The 24,369-nt window shown below is 41.4% G+C and overlaps 3 protein-coding genes across 8 annotated transcripts; 2 read left to right on the top strand and 1 right to left on the bottom strand.

The window, feature by feature from the left end:
- The first annotated feature begins 2,845 nt into the window (after window positions 1-2,845).
- On the top strand, window positions 2,846-6,801 carry LOC129108125 (receptor-interacting serine/threonine-protein kinase 3-like). 5 transcript variants are annotated; one of them, XM_054619798.1, is made up of 12 exons: window positions 2,846-2,959; window positions 3,209-3,366; window positions 3,492-3,810; window positions 3,906-4,054; window positions 4,151-4,200; window positions 4,444-4,599; window positions 4,723-4,805; window positions 4,922-4,985; window positions 5,084-5,136; window positions 5,506-5,554; window positions 5,728-5,970; window positions 6,057-6,801. In XM_054619798.1, the coding sequence occupies exons 2-12, from the start codon at window positions 3,212-3,214 to the stop codon at window positions 6,068-6,070; spliced, it is 1,335 nt and encodes a 444-aa protein (XP_054475773.1). In that variant the 5' UTR covers window positions 2,846-2,959; window positions 3,209-3,211; the 3' UTR covers window positions 6,071-6,801. The 5 variants fall into 5 exon arrangements, with proteins under 5 accessions (XP_054475773.1, XP_054475772.1, XP_054475775.1 ...); XM_054619797.1 differs by having other exon boundaries at window positions 3,206-3,366; XM_054619800.1 differs by having other exon boundaries at window positions 3,178-3,366; window positions 3,906-3,991.
- A 1,214-nt stretch (window positions 6,802-8,015) lies between these two features.
- Window positions 8,016-13,596, top strand: impdh1a (IMP (inosine 5'-monophosphate) dehydrogenase 1a). 2 transcript variants are annotated; one of them, XM_054619785.1, is made up of 15 exons: window positions 8,016-8,205; window positions 8,788-8,886; window positions 9,499-9,547; window positions 10,261-10,362; window positions 10,522-10,596; window positions 10,750-10,956; window positions 11,075-11,162; window positions 11,282-11,481; window positions 11,728-11,818; window positions 11,947-12,042; window positions 12,194-12,337; window positions 12,570-12,711; window positions 12,818-12,961; window positions 13,054-13,137; window positions 13,490-13,596. In XM_054619785.1, the coding sequence occupies exons 1-15, from the start codon at window positions 8,051-8,053 to the stop codon at window positions 13,509-13,511; spliced, it is 1,698 nt and encodes a 565-aa protein (XP_054475760.1). In that variant the 5' UTR covers window positions 8,016-8,050; the 3' UTR covers window positions 13,512-13,596. The 2 variants fall into 2 exon arrangements, with proteins under 2 accessions (XP_054475760.1, XP_054475761.1); XM_054619786.1 differs by lacking the exon at window positions 8,788-8,886.
- A 2,508-nt stretch (window positions 13,597-16,104) lies between these two features.
- Window positions 16,105-20,497, bottom strand: prrt4a (proline rich transmembrane protein 4a). The gene is made up of 2 exons (XM_054619775.1): window positions 19,783-20,497; window positions 16,105-18,212 (listed from the first exon to the last, which is right to left on the bottom strand). The coding sequence occupies exons 1-2, from the start codon at window positions 20,495-20,497 to the stop codon at window positions 16,105-16,107; spliced, it is 2,823 nt and encodes a 940-aa protein (XP_054475750.1).
- Between the last annotated feature and the right edge of the window lie 3,872 nt (window positions 20,498-24,369).

Genomic DNA, 24,369 nt, shown 5'->3' with positions numbered 1-24,369 from the left:
CAATTCACACACATGCCATTTTGATAAAAATACATATTACAGTAAATTATGTCTGCCTATGATTTGCACGGACACCATGTTCAGCACCACGTCCCAATGCCTGCAGTGGTCTGCGTAGGATTTCTCCCACACTTCACCACTGCATTAGTTGAACACGTGGAGGAGTTAGACAAAAGCTAGAGTTTTCCGAGTTGGATGCAAAAGACAGACGTTTCTTTAACACATAAAGCGGTTTAGGAGTCTTACTAGGAAGATATTGGAGGATTTTGAGCTTGTAGATGGTAGTTGATGGGGAGTAGCAAACAATCAACATCCCCTTTAATGAGATGACAGCTCACCTCCTGTGTTCGTGGCATGAGCATTTGCCATGAGGAGAGAGAGTGATGAGAGAAAGCCACAGCAGAGAAAGAAAGAAACAAAGACAGACAGTAGACAGCGTCTGCAATACTATACCCTCCGAGACTCACCATGAGCAAACACACGGCTGATTCAGGCATGAGTTGGACAGCCATGGTGGGATCCTCCTATGGATTCTTGTGAAAAGGGAATGTCGCCAATTTGCCAGAGGGACTCTCTTCTTTATCCTCTTCCTCGAGTCTTTTCGCAGGAAGCAAGCTCACCTCTGTCCAGATGAAGTCGGTTGACTGGTCCTCCCGCTCTGTGTCGTTAACCACCTCCCTCTGTCTCTCAGTCAGTGCTGCAGACAGCCTCTGGTCTCTAATTGTAATGCCACAGTCCCTGGAGAGCCTGTGACTTCCTGGTCTCTCTGCGACTCTTCAGACTGAGCAAAAAGCAATCCTCTTTCCAGTTCTTTGATCTGAGAGCAGAGCAGACCCCCCCCCCCCCACACCACACACACACACACACACACACACACACACACACACACACACACACACACACACACACACACACACACACACACACACACACTCCTCCTTTCACTTTTAAAACACTCCCCGCAGACCCCACACCCACCTCCCCCAAAACCCCTCTGACTGGGGTGCCTCTTGCTAAATGCTCCCCTCCCTCTGTTGCTGCCTTCTGCCTCCCTTTCCCAGTCTACTCCGCTCACAACACAAAGCACATCCAGGCGTGCACATGGGTGTCCGGTCTACTCTCTTTCCCCTGAGGCTGTCCTGTCGCTGCTCCACAGGGTGTAACCTGCATCAGTGATGCTCCCCAGTCTAAAGCACTCCTCCACTGAGGTGGGAAAGACAAACGATCACCTCTCCACTCAGAGATCCATCGCGGAGAGATCCCCTATAGGCTGATCCTCTGCCTCATATATCAGTTTCAGAAGGGCAGAGGATGAGGTAAAAGAGCAGCCGGGAAGAGAGAGAGATGGAGTGGAGAGAGCAGCCACTGGTGAGAGGGGTCCACACTGTGCTGAGCGTAAATGAGGGTGGGAGGAGAAGAGGGAGGGGAGAGAGTATTGGAAATGCAGAGAGCGAGAGCAGACCGCGCCTATCGATGCCGGATGAAACAGAAGGCAGCATGGGACGCGAGTAAATACACCTCAGCTCACTTAATGAACAGAGTGCGCATGTGTGCTTGTGCACAGATGATTTAGATTCATGGTAGCTGTCATGTTCACAGACACATGGGCTCCAGACTGTGATTTTTTTTTTTTTAGAGCGGTGTTTGGCATAAATAATTTAGACTGAAAACAGTCACAGCGTGGCTTTTGTCTCGTGTGTGCATAAAAGAGCAAGTAATGAGAAAGAGATGGAGACAAGGTGAGAAATCATGGAATCATACAAATATTAAAGGCTGCAGCTGGAAATAAAGCTCAGTGCAATCAAGTAGCACCAGCTCAGATTAAAATATTGTTAAATTGTAACTCATTTTATTTTGAAGAAATGTATGGACATGCATGTTTATATTGGTTTGTTAACAGCTGGGTACATAATCCCAACATTATGCTCAAATAAAGAAAAATGCGTAATAATGGTTACATAATACGTTTTATTTTTATTTATTTTTAAAGAACCTGCAGGTTAAGAACTAGTTGAAACTACATCCTCCTTGTTTCCATGTGAGTGAGTTATATTTTTTGTTTTAAATATGTCACTTAAACAAAAGCAAATGTAGTATACTAGTGTAGAAAAAACAACCGCGAAAGAATAATTCACATTTACTCACAAGATCTTTGAAGTACTGTCATTTGTTGGCTTGATAAGAGATCACATTTATTCTCCATCTATATTAAAGCTCACTCACTGGAGACTAATATAAATAATGCAGTATCAGTGGCAGCAAAGCTTGCTTCCTATAAATCACACCAAAAGATAAGCACATGCGGTAAATAAGAGATTGCCAGATTTGCAATACAGGCAATGTTTCTTACAACATTACCACCCCAGTCAGACAGCACATAATGCAGAACTGTGTGTCCTGTGTTACTTCCTCTCACAGTGCATGCTTGCTACCACTCATGCATCACAAGGAAGTCAAAAGATGTTTCACAGCATTTTTATAGCCGCTATAAAAACAGTAAGAAAAAGGAACAATAATCCAGTTTTGTTTCAGGAAAAATCAGTAGCCTTATGATGACATATTTCATGCTGATGTGTGTGATTTGAGTCTATTCAATATAATAAAACCTGTCTGGCTGTGATATGAGCAGCAAGTTCTTTGAAAATTCCTTGAAATCAAAATTAAATCAAACTTTGTGGGCATTTCTATGCAGCTTTTCCCCCATTTCTATCATTAAAATCTTTGATCTTTGATGTCATGACAACAGGAAATGTGACCCACATTACTTTCAACACATGCAGCCATGAAGTCTGTGCAGATCTTGCCAACTCAAAGGCTTTTCAGTTTAAACTCCTCCCCTCAACTGCAGCTTCAGGCTGCCGAGAGTACGGGAACAGGAATCTAGAACTTGTACATGTTTGTCACAGCTTTATTATGAACTCTTGATTCTTCCTGTGGCCAACCGTTGAGGAGTTATTCGGTGAGTAGAAGCCAGCTTTTTGATAAAGTATCAAGAACAAAACCAAAACCAAAAAGTTAGTGGACCATGTTTGTCAGTGTCTGCCATTGCTCTGATGTCTGTGTGTAAAAGATATGGCACTAACATAGTGTATAAAAACAGATGTCTACACAGTCATTAAACCCCTTCATTTATATTTAACATGTTTTTCTTTAATCATTTCCATATTTTTGTAATAGATTTGAGGTTTGTTGTACCTGGATCCAGCAGGAGATGGAGCTGTTGAGCCACAAGACTGAGCCAGTCGGTAACGAAAGCTTGGAGAAATGGGAGCCAGTTGGCTCCGGAGGATTCGGTCGTGTCTACAAGGCCAGGCACAAGGACTTGGGCATTGATGTGGCCATCAAGATACTTCATGATGGTGTTTGGTAAATGTAGAAATATCTGTAACTTTAACTGTTAAAAGATGAATTCATGCACATGTTAAATAGTAGTTCAAGGAGCTCTTTTGCTTTCTCTCTACTCCTTTCATCAATCCCCTGCCTCATTGCAGCCCCACCATGTCACTGTGGGACGAGGCCAGTCATATGGATAAGGCTCCCTGTGAGTATGTGGTGAGACTTTATGGAACCTATCAGGGATGTCCGCCTGTTGGAGGAACATCGACACAACAGGGACTAGTGATGGACTTCATGGGAAGAGGATCTGTTCAGTCCCTGCAGAAGGAACTCTCTGGTCCTCCACCCTGGCCCCTGGTGTGCCGCTGGGCCCATCAAGTGGCTGTAGGCATGAGCTTTCTCCATTCACGGAATCTTGTGCACCACGACCTAAAGCCAAGTAATGTACTGCTGAATGCCGAGCTTAACGCCAAGGTAGAGTGCCTTCGACCGAAACGCTTATGTTTACGTCAGCTATGAGGCTGATTTAATTGTTTCTTTGATATCATGTGTCCCTTCTTTCCCTGCAGCTTGCAGACTTCGGTCTGTCAAGAGTCTCCACCAGTGCTTTAAACAGCAACAGAGAAACAATGGGCATTATCGGAGGTTCCTACAGGTACATGCCTCCCGAAGCTTTTAATGCATCATATGAACCTGTTCGTTCTTTTGACGTATACAGGTAAGACATAACATTAACTAATACCTTTACTCTATATGGTAAAAACCTTAGCAGCATTAACATGTAACTGAAAGTCTCTTGCTCTCTCTTGATCAGCTATGGTATCCTGCTCTGGTCCATTATCACTGGTAAAGAGCCTTATCCATGTAGGTATAGTCTGTTTTATTGTCCCTCGTTTTCCACACCATTGTTTTACTTTTTTTGTCATTTATGTTTCCAATTTTCTTTTATGCAATGAAATTACATCTTACCATTGATTTTTCATCTTTATTTTCCATCATTATCTACAACTAAACCAAGCCCTGTATAAAACGTACATGTCCAGTTCAAACACTCAGTTATGGTTGTAGGTTTTCATGCATGTCTTCATCGTATCACATGCACTGTAGGTGCTAGTTACGACCTTGTGGAACTGAAGATTCCTTTTGGGGACAGACCTAGCTGTGAGGAAATTGACCAGAGGAGGGAACAAGGGTTGAAAGAACTGGTAGACCTCATGAAGAGGTGCTGGGATCACAGTCCCACCAAGAGGCCCACCTTTAAAAGTAAGGGTTCATTTATTTCCATATTACAAAATGTTCTAGTCTGAACAATATGTTTAAATCAAAACATTTTGTAGACTTGGTTGAAAAATACATATTTAAAACGAAACTTTGCTTCTGTTTCAGATTGCCGTGAAGACACTGAGAATGTGTTTTCAAAGCACGAGAAGGGAATTCTTAATGTGGTCGCTCAAGTCGTGACACAACTGGTACAACTCATAAATTTAACTTAATTTCTAGTTCAAATTAATCATGATTTAGGAACACTTCCTACTGGTTTATTGATTTCTCTAATACATAGTATTTTCTCCCTGTTTAACTTCAGGAGTCCCCAGCCAGTATTCAAGCAAACAGAAGCGCGGCTTTCAATGTTCCTCTTCAGACACCAGGTAGATTGTTCAATACTTTATGTGAGTCCAGGGGGTTTTAATCTCATATTATCTCTTACTTTCCTGAATGAAACACAATTTTTCCTTCTCTTTTTCAGAACAGTCAAAGTCAAATGATACTGTGGAGAATGCTCTAAGGTCTTCAGCACAGGTATGCTCAATGCTATTTGTCCTTTGGCTCATAGGAAGTTGAAAACAAATCCATGAGTAACTAATAAGTAACTTTATTTTACCAGGTTGTCTTGAGAAGAGAGAACAAAAGCATTTAGCCTACAGTCAGACCTGAAATACAATTAAAAGACTAGAGAATGGGATTATTGTTAAAACTGTATTATATATATCATTAATTGAAATCAATTTTATTTTGATGCGTGGTAATTATCATATTATACCACACGTCATTCAGTCATAAAGAAACAAAAACAAACGCGCTGTTTTGGATTGGTATTCTGAAACTAGTGTATGATACATTAAAATAGATTAAACAATATAGACTGAGAGAGCTTTTTATTTTTGCCAGCAGGATTCTGTGAGAATTTCTAATAGAAGAATGAGTAGAGCAGATAAAGGTGAGTATTTTTGTCACTGTAGTGATGCTCCAAGTCATGAAAATTAATTGTTTCAACAAAATATCTAAAATGAGCATGATAATAACATGTATCATTTCATCACATGGACTCTCATTAATGACTGAATCATGCATTTCCTGTGCATGTTTTCCTTCTTTTGTATTTTAAAACAGCAAAGTTTGTTGATGACTACAGGGCTAAGTTAATTCAAAACGTTACCGAGGTTATGGCAATAACAGATGCACTTGGAAACATGGTCCACCGTGAAGCCTACTCAGTTATTGATGCTAAAGCAACAAGCCAGGACAAAATGAGAGTGATGTATCAGAGGACATTACATTCAGGAGGAGAAGAAGCCAAAGCAGCTTTTTACGACACCCTCAAAGATCATCAGCCCGACCTAGTCAAAAGGCTCGGTAGGTTTCCTCCTGCCAAAATGACCAAACATGGGATTTATGACATTTTAATCCAATTTTTTTAATTTTACTTTCTTTTCCCTCAGGTGGCTTAATCTAAAGAAACAGTGGCCTTGCTTCATTTTCTGCAGCTGTCAAAGATTTTCCTTGCCTCTCCTCCTACACTTTCATCGTTTGTGAAAAATTCATATTTTATTCATTCTTAATGTTGTTGTTGTTGTAGTGAATATGAAGCCGACTTGTAATTGTCTTTTTTTTATACAGTGTTTAATTTCTTAACAGAGATTTTATTCTCTGTTTCCTGCCAAGAGCCTGCAGCTGTAAATGAGCTTATAACTTACTCTGGTACTGTTAAAAAGCTGTGAACTGTCCCAGTCAAATTAAAAAATACTTACTTACTTATTCATTTTTCTTAAGGAACATATTTTTTCACGATTTGTCCTCACCCACTCTTTTTCTTTTCGTTCAAAAAGTAACATGGTGTGCTGTGATGGGGATGTGGCTTAATTATCAGCAACAAACATGTTAACCATTAATAATATGAAGAGGGGATGTTGCTTGTTTTCTCAGGTAGGTGGGAGGGAGAGATGAGGAGAGAGAGAGAGAGAGAGAGAGAGAGAGAGAGACTTGGTAAGAGGCTTTTCTGGTTCAATCCCTCAGTAACTGTCACAAGCAGTCAGTCAGTCACCTGCAGATGATGGTGTCGAGGGCATCCCAGTCAACAAAGTGGCTCTCCTGTCTCAGTTTAATGTACAGGTTTTTTTGTTCACTATAATCACACTGAATGCTGGGCCAAACATTGAACTGAAAAAGGCAAAATAAAAAACTAAAGACAGGAAAGACTTGTTTTCTGGCTAACTGTAGACAGCCGACAGTATTCTCCACAGCCACTCTTAACTTCAGTCTGAAGAATCAATTACAACATGTTCTGCCTTTCTTCATTCACACACAAACACTTGTGTATGTCTCTGTTTCTGTCTGTCCGTCTGTCTGTCCTCGCTGTCTCAAATGAGCAAAGCTGGCAGCCTAATAGCGTTCTGGGATTTGACCTTTGTCTCATTCACAGCTCTGTCTCCTTGAGCTTTGCGAAAAGAAAAAAACAAAACTCACCTCTACAGTATGGTAATCCTCCGAGGGGAAAGTGTGTTCAAGTGTTATCCCTCTCTTCCTCAGTCCTACTGCCTCACTCCACCCTACACACCCATCGCACCCCACCCCTCTGTATTAATGCTCCCAATCCTCTTTGTGGGAGAGTGACGTCTGCTACTGTCAGAAACAGAGTTAAGCTCAGCAGGCACTGGGAGAACAGAGTGGAGAGAAGCTCCACAGATAGCCAAGCAGCACTGCCTCCATGGGGACGAATCTCTGCCACCTAAGCAAGACCTGACTCTCCTCTCCAGCGACTTCTCATGCCTCCGGCTGGGGGATATCATGGACTTCTAAATTTGCTGTGCCAAGATAGTCGACTTCATCAACAGGTTAGCTAAAAACTCTGTTTGAAGGCCAACTGGCCTCAGACTCCAGGGATGAGAGCTGACAAACTGAAGTACAAACTCTTCTCAGGACAAACAACACAGCTTTAAATGATTTTTGTTGCTGCTGTTTATGCAGTTTTCAGGTTTTTGAAAATGTTAAGTTGGGACATCTTGTAAGACTGTTTGCTTTGGTTAAACTGCGGCTCTGGCCACAAAACAGATGGCAAGACAGCTTCCTCCAATGTCAGGTGTGTCTGAAAGGTGTTTGTGTGGACGTGCACTCAAAGCATTGGGTGTTTATTAGTGCTTATAACTGAACAGCAATTTGAGTGTGTTGCTGTGTGTGGGAGCTGCTGGGACAACTGTTTTATTGTGTGAGATTGTGACTTTGTTTGTGTGTATTTAACAAGTCAGAAGTGCTTGAAGTGTGTGTGTGTGTGTATGTGTGTGGTGTGTAAAGTTGTGTGTGTGTGTTAGTGAGGTAGTGGGGCCCTGTGGAGGTCGTAGCCCTGGATTTCTTAGAGATGGAGGGTCATGGTTATGACCGGTTTGGAGATGGAGAGAGGGACACCTACCAAATCGACTACCGGAGGATTGTAGGGGACATGGAACCTGCACGACCGCGCATCCCAACCAGAGATGGGGAACAACCTCAACCCTACGGGGCCTTAGCCCACCCGCCGCCACATGGACACGGGCATGAGACTGCAGCCCAGCGATACAGTGCTACACGTATCCAAGCTGGATATGAACCAGAGAGGTCAGTGTCTATACTTATGCTCTGCCTATCACAGCACTGCATATACTGTAAGGTCATGCCCTTCTCTGATTTGCAGAAGTGAATGCGTGAAGCTTTATAACTTGTATCTCCAGCAGCAACGTTTTTTTGCTTTCTAGCACAGTTGGTTGTGTGCTTTTACAGGCCTGTTTATCTACCTGCGGCCAACCAAATCCTCTTACCTACTTCTCTGGCGTCACAGGTGTATTGAAAGTGATTCCAAAGACAAGAACGGATTGCTTTTGTGAGCATTTCCTGTCCCCACTCCAACATTTGTAATAGGATGTAACTACAGCATGTGTGTAAGAAACAGAGGTCAAGGAGGAGTCAGGCTTAACAACATGCATGTCTTGCACAAGGGATGAACACATCCAGACTAAACAAACATGCATTATTTTTGTGATATAGGATGCATGCACAATTCATTATATGATGCTGTGATGTACATGATAGAAGCAGGTGTTTTATTCATTGTTGTATCTATACACCCTCCAAATAGTCAGAGCTGGCACCTCGTTTTTTTCAGTTACATCATGTGTGCATGTGTGTGTTTTTTTATTTTAGCATGGCAGACTACTTGATTAGTGGAGGCACAGGTTATGTTCCAGAAGATGGATTAACAGCACAACAACTCTTTTCTATCGGAGATGGACTCACATACAAGTAAGAGATATGCTCAACAAAACACAAAAACAACAGCTACAATTTTACCATTCTTTTTACATTTACTGGCTAGTTCTATGGTGCGATACACTTCACACACTGACACAGGTGCATGTGCACATATAGACACATGTTACACTTATGCAATGTCTTCCATTAAATGTTTAGTAATATCAGTGATGATATATCAGCTTGGGTTTTATATGGAGGATTATAATGAGTAATACTACTTTCAAGGGTGACTCTGAGTGGGATCACAGACATTAAAAGCAGTGTGTGAGTGTTTGTGCACGTATCAGTGTGTTAATGGGTGTCGGTGTAGTTTCCTTAATGGAGGCTATATGCAGGGTTTATCAGAGTGCAGAGGATGAATGCAATGGGCTGAAAGGCTGACAGATTATGTCTGCTCACTGTCAGCTAAGTTTAATAAACTGCTGCTTTGCAGGAATATGATTTGAGCTGTGCAGTTCACATACACAACTAAAGCTGCATAATCCTTCTTTATGGTTGGTGATTGTTACAAGTAATATTGATTATTCATTAAAGTAATGTCTAACCCTCCCAGTTCCTAAGCGAGGTGTTCACCTGTGTCTGTTTTGTCTCCCTCCTCAGTGACTTCTTGATCCTCCCTGGTTTCATAGACTTTACTTCTGATGAGGTGGTACGTATCATTACACCGTTAAGCACATCACACGATGTATACTGTTCCCTGGTTCACGGTATATTGTTGATTTTCTTTTTGTAGGTGATGCACCAAGATAAAGTTCTATGGAAAAACATAAGCAGTTACATTTATCTTTTTTCATGTTAACTCCGGCATGTCTTACCTTTGGGCCACAAACATGTTCTTGACCTTGTCCTCAATAAAACAAATGTTTACTGTTATTTCGTATTCCTGACAACAATTCACATGCACGAACAGGTCTGTAATTCATCCCTTAGTCTTTGTTATGTTCCGTCGAGCACAAGGTTGTTTGTTTGGCTTGCTTTGTTTTCGTCTTTGCAAGCTCTGCTGGGACATTAAATTAATTTCATGCCTGGGTCACATGGGTTATTGCTGGATAGCAGGTGTTCAAAACAGACACACAGTTGCGTCATCTAACACTCAGCAGGTGAATTCAACAAGTCAACCTCTAATCTGTCTAAACTGGTTGATAGGTTCATTCGATGCAAAATAAAAACCAGCCTTGACATTTGGTTAACAAATGTGTTGCAGCTGCAACCCTGTGGGGACGTCGTTTGTAGGAAATCATGTCATCAGTGGGTCATAGGGCAACATTTAAGATTATATTTAGAATTTACTTTGCTCTAAGTGTTTATGTGTTTTAAGATCATAAAAAGATTTCTGTTTCCAAATGCATCCCAATTATTTAGGATCTAACCTCTGCATTGACGAGGAAGATAAGCCTGAAGACACCTCTTATTTCATCTCCCATGGATACAGTCACAGAGTCATCCATGGCCATCGCCATGGCAGTGAGTACAAGCACTGCAGCACTTTACACACAAGATATTGCTCCCTGAGTTTAGCATCATCCTGTCCAAGTGCACAAGAACATTGAGGGCCGTGGATACCTTTTCAGTGTTATTTCATCAATTACTTATCTTCCTGTGTGTCTGAATGGCTGGTTTCAGTTGATGGGTGGGATTGGAATAATTCATCATAACTGCACTGCTGAGTCCCAGGCCAACGAGGTGCGCAGAGTCAAGGTAAGATTGACCAAGTTGACAAACACATGAATTTACAGTTGACTCAGAAAATCACAGGACACTTTACTACCCACAACAACCCTCTCTCACAGTAATCTGAAAACAGTATACAATGAATGGCCTCTAAACATTCAACGTTTTTGTTCTTGCCAGAAATTTGAGCAGGGCTTTATTACAGATCCGGTGGTGATGAGTCCCCGACACACAGTGGGGGACGTGTTTGAGGCAAAGACGCGCCATGGTTTCTCTGGGATCCCTGTAACAGAAACCGGCAAGATGGGCAGCAAGCTGGTCGGCATCGTCACCTCCAGAGACATAGACTTTCTGTCTGAGAAGGACCATGACAGACCCCTGGAGGAGGTGGGTGTATGTGTTTATGTGTGCATGTGTGTGAGAACCCGATATATGCATCAATCCAAATGCTGTCAAATAAATTAGTGGTATATTAATATACCTGCACTTTACTGTTTTGATTCAGGCAATGACAAAAAGAGAAGATTTAGTTGTTGCACCCGCTGGAGTCACACTTAAAGAGGCTAATGATATACTGCAACGTAGCAAAAAAGGTAAATCTTTGAAGTAGGTCAGGCTACAGTAGAGCACAAGAAACCAGCACTTGGACTCAGATACATGCTTGGGCTTTTCTCTTTCTTCTTTCACTCATTTTATGCTCTGACTCCCCTAGGAAAGCTCCCAATAGTAAATGACAGCGATGAGCTGGTCGCCATCATTGCGAGGACTGACTTGAAGAAGAACAGAGATTATCCTCTGGCTTCCAAGGACTCCCGCAAACAGCTGCTGTGTGGGGCCGCAATTGGCACAAGGGAGGACGACAAATACAGACTGGACCTGCTCATGCAGGCTGGGGTGGATGTGGTAGTCCTGGTAGGTTATGCCTGGGGACTGATTAAGAATTTGGTTCGCATGTGATTTAATTCTGATGGCATATCACAGAGCAGTCAGAAAAGTTATCAGCCTGTTGATACAGAGGGTATGAATGTAGTGGCTTTGGTGTTTCTTGATGATTTTATTAAACGTGAACTGCTCTTATTGACGTTTCTATTTATTTTTTTTTAAATTAGAGGTATAGTATGTTCTTCATCTCTCACTGAAACTGTTTCATTTCAACAGGATTCCTCCCAAGGAAACTCAGTGTATCAAATCAATATGATAAACTACATCAAACAGAAATATCCTGAACTACAGGTTGTTGGGGGAAATGGTGAGCTCTCCTCATGTTCTTCAGCATCTGCGCTGTACACACCATATAACACCATCTTTTATTTGTATGACCTTTTATTCCTCTGTCTCCCACACTGAACTCTTTTCTGTACGTCTGTCTCCCTCTAGTGGTGACAGCTGCTCAGGCCAAAAACCTCATAGATGCTGGTGTGGATGCCCTGAGGGTGGGCATGGGCTGTGGCTCTATCTGTATCACCCAGGAAGGTATGTTGAAAAGTGAAGCACTGTTAACAACAGCTGGTTTAAGATAAACACTTTTGTATTAAAAAAAAACAATACAACACTGTAAATTAGATTGTGCATGATAAACCTTGAACAGATTTGTAATATACAATATTATTCTGTTGATCCTCAGTGATGGCATGTGGACGGCCCCAAGGTACATCGGTGTACAAGGTTGCAGAGTATGCACGACGTTTTGGAGTGCCAGTTATTGCTGATGGAGGCATTCAGACTGTCGGACATGTGGTGAAGGCTCTGGCCCTGGGAGCATCAACAGGTAGATAAATGCTGTTTCCTCCTGTGCACTCCTGTTTCCTAAAATCTTTCATTTTTGAGTGAATTACATTTGAATCATTTAGTTGGACAGTTGGAAGGTCTGAAGGTTTTTTCCCTGTTTGTTTTTTTTTAACCAAAAGACAGCAGTGTGGTCTTTTTGTCCTTGCCTGTTGTCCTGAGCAACATGCATAACCACATCCTATATTTTTGTATTCTCATATTTCTGCCCTCAGTGATGATGGGGTCGTTGCTCGCGGCAACCACTGAAGCTCCAGGAGAGTATTTCTTTTCAGATGGTGTCCGTCTGAAAAAGTACAGAGGAATGGGCTCCTTGGATGCCATGGAGAAGAATAACAGTCAGAAACGTTACTTCAGGTGAGGGAGTGGGGTTACAGAGGTTCTTAGGGGAAATGTATGGTCATAGGATGTCACAATGACACCTTTATCTCTTACTCTGTTTGAATTGTGTTTGTGCATCCAGTGAGGGAGATAAGCTGAAGGTGGCTCAAGGTGTCTCAGGATCAGTGCAAGATAAAGGCTCCATTCATAAATTTGCTCCCTACCTCATTGCTGGTATCCAACATGGCTGTCAGGACATAGGAGCTAAGAGTTTATCCATTTTACGGTACGTGTGATATGGTGTGTGTGTGCGTGTGTGTGTGTCCGTTTTTTACAGTTTAAGGGCCTTTAGATATGAGACGTGTGTTTTTGCACCAGGTCGATGATGTACTCTGGTGAGCTGAAGTTTGAGAAGAGAACCATGTCTGCTCAGATGGAAGGAGGAGTCCATGGCCTCCACTCGTAAGTCTGACCTCTGACCCCTGATCCCCGGTTTCTGACCTTTCCTCTCTCCTCTGCAACCCCTTCTTACACTGTGTGTCTTTTTTGTGTCAGAAACCTTTGTCAGAACCCTTTTCAATGGAATTTATCTGTGCTTAGCAGCATCAAAATGTGTCTTCTTTTTTTCCTCTTTTCTTACCCATGCTGTCAAATTAGATATTCTTTTGTGCCATGTAAGTACATCCATGTGGTTATCACACCTCAATCTCCTTCTGTCATTCATTCATCTCCATCCAATATTGCTTTTATAGCAGGGAAATGTTATCTCGACACAGGAGACGCTTTCACTCTTCTTCTTCTGTTTCATGCTTAGTTACGAGAAACGACTTTACTGAGGCGGGAGGAAGAGGATACAATCGAACAGGACCAAATGTCCCGACCCCAGCAGCTATGAGCAGATGCACCGGGCGCATGTGATCAAACTACAAACAGAAAGCTGTTGTTGCTGTATAACATACACACTCTAAAACCTGAGACTGCTTTTTCTGTCTTCTCCCCTCTAGCTCTCGTCCCTCCCATATCAGACCCCTTCATAGACAGACAAAACAACACACTTGAACCTGAATTCAAAGTTCAAACTTTACATGCAGTCACGTCCGCGCTTGAACTCTTTATCTGTCTTTCTCCCACTGTGGCCAAGGTACACTGGAGGTTAATGTCATTACCTGATCCCTTTCAACAAGCAAACGGATGTTACTTCTTTAGGATAAGCTTATCATTGCTGATCTAATGGGAGGCCCATATCCTGGTTGGTCTCTGAATTGAACCCTGATACAGGAGAGTAGGAAACACAAGAAACCTTGCAGAGGTGCAATATTAGTTTTAACTACAATTTTTATGTGTAGCACTACATGTTTTTGTAGGACATCTAGCAATCAAATACTTTATTTGCAGAACAAAAGACACATAACTTTGGCATTAAATGTTCATCATTTAATTTTAGAAAAAGAGTAAAGTAACAGAAAAGTAAAACAGCTTCATTATCAGCTCTGTGACGATAACTTGTGTATAAAGCTTACTTAACCAGGAAACATCTACATAAAGTACAATTCTCATTATCTTCTTACACAACTCTTAGTTTTTGTTTAAGCAAATTCTACATCATTTATCAGACAGACGAATATTTGCTGTTATATAATGGATGCTCTGCCCTGATCACCCTGCATGTAATCTCTCCTCCAGATTGTAAACTCTTTGAATGTGCTGCTGCTGTTGCAGAAGGGACCAAAGCTTAGCATCAGCCTTAATTCACATATTTGTTTTAAGGAGCGCTTTAAAGGAGTGATCATGTGTAATCTCACTCTGGATTTTCCTTTGCTCTCCTTATTTGATGCAGAAAAATACTCACTAACAAAAAGTTTGAGTGACAAAACAGAAGACTATACACACTTTACATGTCTGATTATCAGATTATAATTCCATACATTATCCTCATTTTATATTTATACTATAAATAAGTCTGAGTCACTTTGGCTTCCATAATTTCATTTAGCAATAACACATTAATGATTAAATGGTTGTTGACTGTACATAATGCGTAATGAAGGTAGTTATTGTCTTTTTTCAGGCTCAGTATTAATAATGAAATAGAGTGAAAAAAGTCAGTGGAGAAGGGTTGTAACAAACCAATTGCCCAGGATATATTTATTTATTTGTGTATTTGTAGACAAAAGTTATTTCAAGTAGATTTATCAGTTTTTAATGTAATGTAATCTTATTTTTCTGGGTGGTTATTACATTATTGGAATAACATATGTTGTTCTATGATAAAAAGTTGATCTTAATTTTGCAATGGCATGCAATAAATTAAATGAGCTATAGTACTGTTTAATAAAGTTATTTGACAGTTACTTAATAGTTTCTTATTTAAAGGTTACAGAAAATATAATTCAATACTGGTTGAACAACGACCGGTTTCAAAATGATGTCTATGTAAATAGTGTTGCACTAATAAAGAACATTTGACAAGGATGTTTTGATCTTGTTTTCACATGTCATGTCTTTAATAATATATGATGAAAAAAGTGTTGTTTTTCTGATCTCCAATAGAAGGCAAAATATATTTAAAATGTAACCACTTCAGTTTTAACTTTAACCCTTTCACAGGCGTAAGATTATTGCAACTTTGACTGTACTTACTACTAACATTTCAAAGATACCACTTAAATGGTTGACTAAGGAGACAGAACAAAAATATGCGGGACAAACTCAATAATTCTCCTTGAACTTCCAAGTTTATTACACAACACTGAAATAATTTATGACAGTACTGTGAGGAAAGCACTACATGCCAAAATCTCTGTTGTTACCTTGATTGCAACTTTGTACACACCTTAATGGCCAGCAAGGTGCTGATCATGTGTTGATGAAATATAATGCTTCACCATCACAAACAGCTTCCTTCGGTGAGTTCAATTGTGATTTGTATTGTTATTGTTTAACACTGTAGATGGAATTGTGTCCATACAATCCCAACAGGGAAGAAGTCAAGGGGACTTATGTCATTATATATGCAGTCCTTCTGAGCACGTCAAACGTTTTTCCACTATTGAACACACTACAGTACATCAACTGTCTAGAAATTAAACTTTGTTTGTCCACTTCCTATTAAATAAGGCCCTCCTTCAGCTGTGTATCCCATTCGATTTCTCTCTGCGGCTTCATATATCACAAAGCGCAACATGTCAGTTGTACAAATATTCTAAACTGAGATGAACTGTTATGAAGTCAAGTTTTGAACATACATAATATCAACAGTATAAATATCAGAGTATTTATAGAAAATAAGTTAGGTCTACATATTGTATCGATATTGTTACTTCCTTTCATTAGTTCAGATAATCATTTTCATATCGTATAATCTGATCTGAGTCCTATTTCTGTACAATGTCATGTGTATTTCGATCACAACTGAACTTTTACATCTTTCTACAAGTCAATGGTGTCACTGCAAACACTCAGGGTGTCAATTTGTCTGCACACGTTGACAAACTCCGCCTGTACAGCCAGATCCCATTCCAGCTGTTTGCTCTCACTCAGGTGTTTAGTCCCTGCCAGCCGGCCAGATCCACGACTGTCCTGGGAGGCCAAGCTCAGGGTTCGATAACGCCGGTGGTATGATAGGTGAGGTATTGCTCGGGGGAGGCTACTCTGAGCAAAGTTTTGACCTCTGTTGGCCCAGGAATGTGAGCGCAGCTTTTCTGTCTCTTTGGGATTGCTGCACAGGCCCAGTGTTGAACCAGAGACGCTCTCTTTCCAATCCCATTGGTCTTGTGACATTGCTGGCTTGCTGTGAGATGTCAAAGAACTATGCGGCTGGGAAGGTCTTAAATTGGACAGGGCTGTGTCTTGCTCCACGTCACCACAAGAAGAGGTTCGGTATAGGGCATTATCCATAGAGCTAGGCCCTTGCTGTGATGCCCCCTGGCTAGGAGAGCTCAAAGAGAGGCTGGAAGAAGCATGGACGAGTCTTGGCAAACCAAAGATACTGTGAGAGAATAAGGATTCATTGAACAGAGCCTGGTCAATGCTGCGGGACAGGTCAATGGGAGATGGGGGCTGCAGATCCACAGTTGAGTCAGTCTCCATTCCTAGGCTATCCAATAATGATAGCTGAAACTCAACTGCATTTTTAGGCCTGTGCGGTGGGCTTGGGGGTCTAGGGAGTGGTAGTAAAGTGTTTTGGGTTTGGCTGGATTTGGGGACAAGCCCATTCCCAGGAGGATCCGCCATTGAGAAAAGAGGAAGAGCCTCGGACTGTCCCTTCGTTATGACATCACAGACCACCACCTTTTCCTGCTTACCATGGGACCAAGATTCGTGAGAGGAGAGGACAGGAGAATCTGCAGCTCCCTGAGAGGGCAGGGTGAGCCCTCGTGAAGGGGAGCTACAGGAGAGGCGGGACCAAGATCCTGGCCGGGGATTGGTTATGGTCTTGATAGAAGAGTTGTTTGGACAGAATAGAGGGTGCGAACCAATGAGAGACAAACCTAGACACACCCCAATCTCACAGAGCCTGCAGCCTAACTGGTAGCCCCACCAGGGCCAGGGTTGGAACCCATAGCCATCAACCCCACCAAAACCAAGGGCATGCAGGATCCCATAAAACTGGAGGCCTCCACACCCTAACAAACACAACGAAGCCCCTACTCCGGCTCCTGCTGCCCTACCCCAGTCCTCCACTTTGGCAAAGGGGCAACGCGCAGGCGGCATAACGGCAGGAGATCCTCCACTTTCTCCATTGTCATTCAGCCGGTAGATGTGTTTAGTGTCGAACTGCATCAAGCAGTAGAAGGTGAGGTAGGAGCATGAGAGGAAGATGGTGAGGCATACAAACACACCCTGAGGAAATAGCAGGATCACTGAGGGGAGGCTGTGGAAGAGCTCGAGCATGCCAACACACCCTAGAGAGACCCCAGAATACAGCATGGACATACAAAGTAACAGACAAGGTTTGGGCAAGGCTGAGAGCGATCTGGAATTAGCAAGTGGGAATGAAAGATGCATGCGTGAGCGTAAGGAAAGAAGGATGAAGGCAAGAGAGAAGGCTGAAATCAAGCAGGGAAAGGGCAGCTCAGAGAGCAGCAGAGAACCCAGAGGGGGAAGACGATCTTGGTGATTGTAAGCATCATAGAGCAAACAGAAAGCTTGGATCCCTGCAAACGCTAGAAGGAACAAATGCAGCAGGGTGAAGTAGGGGCTTCCCGGGGGACACCGCAGGGGCAGGCCTAACAGGCAGACCACAGAGATTAGGCCAAATACAGTAAAGATAGACCCCAGGCCATAGACGTGTGCTTCCCACGCAAATCCCCATGTGGCGAGGGCAGAGTTCCAGTCCGAATACAGAGGGATGAAAAGGGCAGAGCTGAGAGTCAGATCGGGGCGCAGGGACTCGTCGGGGATAAAGTCATCTGAGTAGGTGGGAGTCAGGGACTGGCTTGATGTTTTGCAGGGTGTGGCAGCTGTGTCTGTGTTATCATCAAGCAAGAGTGTGCCACTGATCTTTGGGATAGGCGGGTCATCATCCTTGGAGTCATCTGAAAAAGCGAGTAAGAAAAAATTGAAACATTAACGACTTATTTGTTGATTCCAAAAGGTAGAAATTTTAAATACAGAGAGAACTGAACATTTTAAGTGTGAAAGTGGAGAGACTAACGCACTAAAATAAGATGATGAACATGCTAAACATTCCCTGCGGAACATCAACATTATCTTTATCATTATGAGCATGTTAGCATGCTGATGATGATTTTAATAATGGTGACATTAATATACGGATCCAACCATCATAATACGTTTTAATGAATACAGGCCAAAGTGAATAATATGCACAGTATTTTTGTCCAAAAAGAGAGCAGGGGAGTATCTGCCATGTGTGAAGTTAATCCATAATAAAACAGAGCAGGCTTGTAACGGGGAATCTCTAACTGGGTCACAGAGAGAGTGGGAGAAAGAGGAAGTAGTGTAGATAGAAAAATGTGTGTTGATTAGCCAGTATTGACCTCATTGCTGCTCTCATTCTGTGTGGCTATTATTAAGCACGGCCAAGAGGTGTTGTGCTGTCATTAATGTTGCATCCTTTACAAGAACATGCAGAGGTATTCAAATTGCATATCTGACTGTGATTGTGTAACCAATAAATAATGTAAGCATCTCATTCTTTTGGTGAAATACATTCAGAGTAAGCTGTATGGAGCCACCAGATTCAAGGAAACCTACTGGTTATAACTGGGATGTGTCAACTTCTAGTCCTCCATTAGCAGTATAGGGATTGTGTCAGTGCAGAAGCAACAAACTGTAGTATTTGATATATTTTCTCAACAATCCGGCTGTAAGGTTGTGTCTGGTTTTACTGTTATTGTGTCGGATACTGTTATGAGTACCAGTATTGAGAATAAACACATTTGTTTGTTTCCCCAATGCGTTTGTGTCATAGTCTATACTTACAGCATGCTACAAATGAAAATGCCAAATACTTTGGATAATAGTGTTTTAAACTAAAGTGTACAGCTGGAATGTGGTAAGAGCTTTTGATTTGGCGTTTGTTTGTAAAGTTGTGAAGCAAAAACACCAAATTTAGAAGTGCTTAAATAGGATGGAATGAAGTGTTTGCTTTTTCAAGAGTGGTAAAATATTTAATATTTTGTGTATATGTGTGTAGAGTTTCAGATATTGCAAAAACTGCAAACGCATTGGCACATTGCAGAAGGGTAAGTTCTCACAGAGTTATGCCAAAGCCCTCCTCCCTCTATGCTTGTGGACACAACACATCATTTACTTTGACAAGTGAGTGCCATTATGTGTGTGTGTACAATAAATACTGCATGTGCAGGCGTGCTCCACATTATCCAGTAGTCTTTGGAAGTGGGTAATGTACACCAACTGAAATGATGTGTGTGTAGGGTCTCTGCCAGCAGAATACCTATTAGAAACAGTCCCACATAGACTTAGAGTCTTGTACATTTTATTTTTGGTATTTAATGAGGGCAACACTATAAATCCTACTATTCACTATAAGCCAAAAGCAACAGGTTTGAACTGTGGTTGGTGTCAGGTTTAGTTAATGATGGATGCTCCAAATAAATATAAATTTCATTCAAGGCTCACCTTTATCTGCCCCCATGCTTCCAGCTCCTCCGTGTAAAATATCGCCCGTAATATCAATCAGTCTTTCTCCTGTCTCTTTCATTTGGACTGTGCTCTCCTTTGTCCCTTCCTCCATTAACACAGGAGGATCTTTGGTTTGTCCCCAAATGGCTGCTGGTGGAGTGGGGTGCTCAGGGCTGGGTCCAGGTCCAGCAGATAGCGGTGAATCGGAGTCCGGTACCGATGGAAATGAGCCAAAGAGAAGAAAAGGTAACTGTCCATCAGTCGTCTCATTCTGAGAGGCTGGGAAAGTTGGCTGATTCTCTCCTGTCTGTGTAGAATGCAATATGGATCGAGTATTTGTCTCAGCTGGCTGATACTTAAATGTTTGTTCCAGGGTGGGTCGAGGTGATGCTCCTCCTGCTGATGACCTTGTTGGTTGTCTTCTCTCCTTGGTCTCATCTTCTGTGTCCGAAGGTCTGGATATGATAAGTCCTTTCTCATTAGAATACAAAAGAGATGTCTCTGTGCTCTCCTGTAAATCAATGTATTCACCAATCACACCTTGTCTATCGGATTCCTCAGATGAAGATAGGGGCCAACTCACAGGCAGACCCAGGAAGTCAACATCCTCAGCCCCCATATCTGGTTGTTGTGCATCCTTGACATTTTCTCCAGCTATGAGATGAAGTGAGGAGAGGGGGAGAAGAAGATAAAGATTCCACAGAGAGTGCATGGCGAGGGTCTACAAAGTCCACCGCAAAGTCACATGCTGAAGGTTTTGAGGGCTATTGTCCAATCACATGCTTGACAGATCTTTAGTATCAGGTCTCTGGGGGATCTCATGCTCAACACACCTGGGGGGGAGAAAGGTAAATCACATTAAAACACAACCTGTGCAACCACTCATCAAACATTGTGCACATTTGCAATAAATAACTTGAATTTCTGCATATAGGGCGAGTGCTAAAATGCAAATATGAAAGCGTTCAAAACCTCATACCCTTTCATCTATAAAGTCCCATAACATACACACAGTACACACAACAGGGTGCAACTGTTCCTTCATTATAACAGCACTTTAAGAAAAATTAAGTACACAACTGCTTTCTTGTAGATGGTTCCCACTTCAGCTTTCTTACCTCATCATTAGCCCACTCTGCTGCAGCCTCTTTAAACATGTATGCTCGTTCGTCTCGCTGCATGCCTGCAGTCTCTCTCTCTCTGTAGCACTCTGTGTCCTTTCAAACTCACTGTGCTGTGCCCCTCTTCTCTCCATCAGTCGACACATGGGACAAACCCCACCTCCTCGAGACAACCCCCGCTGTCCCACTCTCTGCTGCTGCACTGATCTGACAGTCAGTTGGACTGTTTGCACGATCCAGTTCTCCTAAATACGAGGCATCATCCACACCACACTCACTATCATCTCTTACTGCTTTTTTCTGTTCAACACATCCCTCTGGTGTGTATGTGTACTGTGTGTGATGTTTAGTGTTTGAGAGGAGAAGAGAAGAGAAGGACGGGCAAGGACATAAAAAAGAAAAGGCATAAATATGTCATAGGTGCCAAAACATGTTCAATGCCCTGCACTGAACTAACCAGTGCAACAGATCAATACAAGCTATTGACCTTAATATACGACTGATGCTGTGCCCTTCCTCTTAAAGTGGCCATCACTCAGTTTGTGTCACAAACAGTGGTTAAATGAAGCAGGGAATTCTCTTTGAATGGCACACATGCATAATGCATGATTGTGGCTACTTATGCGTATATGTACTGGACATACAGAACCTCTGAACCAAGAGGATGCACTTCTTAACACAGAATTGCTAACCTGAAGTCTGTAATTACAACTCGTGACCTGGTTGCCATGCCATTATTGTGCTTTGACTCAACTGATCTCTCTCTGATGTTGCCATGTTACTTATTTTCTTTATTTCCTTATTCATTTGTGCTGTTTTAACCCGGTGGGGGGATATCCAGTAGCCTCGTGGCCTAATTCAGTTCCCAAGAGTGGTTCTAAAATAGACACTGATCCACATACCTTTGGATGCATTTAAAGTGAGAGATTTTGAAGCATAGCCACACATCTGTGCCGTCTCTTTGAGGCTGAGGTAGGGAACTGAAAATTCCTCCACTGACCATTGCTAAATTAGCAGGACACAGGATTTTTCAAGCCAATTTTATTGTCGAGTGTACACGTTGATTCCCCTGCCATCCAAAAACATTTTATAAATACGGATCAAACCACAGACCCAACAGATCCGCCAAACATATATTTAGCACAAAACACATAGACTTAAAGGCTGATTCTGCATGCCAAGAATGGAGTTGGCTGTGACAGTGAATACCACAGCCAATAATAAAGAGAGCAATTTACCAACTGTCTCCAAAGTTTATATTGCCGCTGCAAAAACTTCTGCTTGCAGGATAGAAAAAACTTTACTCATAACAGTGGGAATAAAGGAATTGAAAGGCAGTGAGGGCTTTGAAAGGTCATTCACACCGTCAGTCAGTGATGAAGATAGGAACTTCCCGAGGGGGTGGGATCAACACGCTGTCTGATGAGGACACAGGAAAGCACCAACCCAGCCGTAGCTAAAGGGACTGGATAGGAACAATGACAGGCCAAACATATGAGCTCAGTGAGGGACATGGCCAAATTATTGCCGCCTCACACTTGCTATCCTTATTCATTGGACAACTGGTTTCTGTTTAGACAAGTCATCCTCCAACAAGACAAAGTCAGCAGGGATTGGGGTGCAGCTGGACAATCAGGACAAGACACAGAAACAAAGCTGCACAAGCAAAGAAGATAAGGATAAAAACAAGCCATGGCACTGCTGGGATAAAGGGTGTGGATAAGACAAAATGATATGTTGTGAATTGATTCCTACTAAGCATGTCAACGTGAGCAGAGAAAGCCCTCTATTTGATTTGACCTTAAAGCTTTATCTCATTTCTCATTTGTTGGATTGATGGTTTAGGTTTGGCTTATTTGATGATTTAATGCCAGTGTTACACTCCCTCTTCAACATTTATAATCTTTGTGCATTTGTAACTGTTATTCCAAATGTACAGATATTATTTACACTTTTGTTCCTTTTAAGGGTTAAGAGGTTAACACACTGAAGAAATCACAACCACAGTCACAAAGACACATGGATGTCTTTGGGTATAATTTGGATGAAGGAAACTCAAATAAATACTGGGAAAATAAAAATGATGCCACACTGAAGGAAAGGAATAAAACATGTCCTTTTTGCATCAGTGCTGCCTGAGCTGGCTGATAGCAGATTAATATCTACTATATAACAAACAACTATGAACAGTGAAACTCACTCAACGCTCCATACAATACAATACAATTCATTATACTATGCTGTGATACATTTTCCCATGAAACAAAAAATTCAAACAATAAGTAATATACACTACATAAATATAAATATTAGATATATGTTATTATCTATGGACATTTTACGACAAAGAAAATAAATAAAGAGAAAACAAGAGTAGACCTATAATAGAACTTTTTTCACTGAAGACATTTTGACTTAATGTTATCAATGTCACCTGTGCTTTTACTACTCTGACATGTCTGTAAATGTCTGAAAAAATGCATAAAGTCACCATAAACTCAGACACATTATATGAATGTCCTGTCACCGTGATTTCCTGTTAGGTAAGACAAGACAACTTGTTACTGTGGTCTCTAGTTAACTCCCCTTTAATTTATTCGTTGGTGAGCACTATTTTGGATCGATATATAAGAGGCTCAATGACGAATAAGGCTTCTAAAAACATAATTTTAAAAAGTATTTTCAAATCGGATGTAATGCATATTTGTGTGTGTGGAACAATGTTGGTAAACAAGTCTCATTTGTGAAATTACTTTTCAAAGTGGTTAAATTCATTTTTAACAGTATTTTTGAACTTCACTGGCTAAAAAATGTCGGTGGCGCAACTGAATTTTTGTTAAAATATATATAATTTCCTACCATTCATTCTAACTGAAATATTTGGCAAGTATCTCTTAGAGTGTCTACAGTGCCTAACACATATCTATTTTGTGGACGTGTTTTGTATTTTTAATCATTTTAAATTTTAAATGCATTCTATTGGCCAGGTTTTTGATATCGTAAGCATCCGATTTTACATTTAAAATTATAAAAAATTATGATACAAATATACAAATGAATACATGTAATACAATAGTAACATTATAGTTATCAACTATTTGGTCACTTAAACCTATTATTTATTGCTCTAAATTAATGTTTTATCTGGTTCCACCACCTGACGTTTACCAGTTGTGCCACCTGACAACATTAATAATGCCAGGATTATGGCTTTTTACTTCAAATACAGTACCAGTCAAAAGTTTGGACACACCTTCTCATTCAATGGATTTTGAATGAGAGGTTAAAAACTGAGGTTAAAAACTGGCTCCTTATCTTGTTTACACACCAATTGCTAATAGCTTACCAAGGAAAAGAGCATCCCACAGTTATGCTCATAACACGTCATGATAAGTCATAATACAATAGAGTTAACCGTCATGAGGTTAGCTGCAGCATATTTAAGCATGTAACTAGTAGTTAT

Source organism: Anoplopoma fimbria, chromosome 19 (assembly GCF_027596085.1).
Source record: "Anoplopoma fimbria isolate UVic2021 breed Golden Eagle Sablefish chromosome 19, Afim_UVic_2022, whole genome shotgun sequence".
Lineage (NCBI taxonomy): Eukaryota > Metazoa > Chordata > Actinopteri > Perciformes > Anoplopomatidae > Anoplopoma > Anoplopoma fimbria.
The sequence above is the reverse complement of the archived record's forward strand: the minus strand, read 5'-3'. Positions and strand labels throughout refer to the sequence as shown.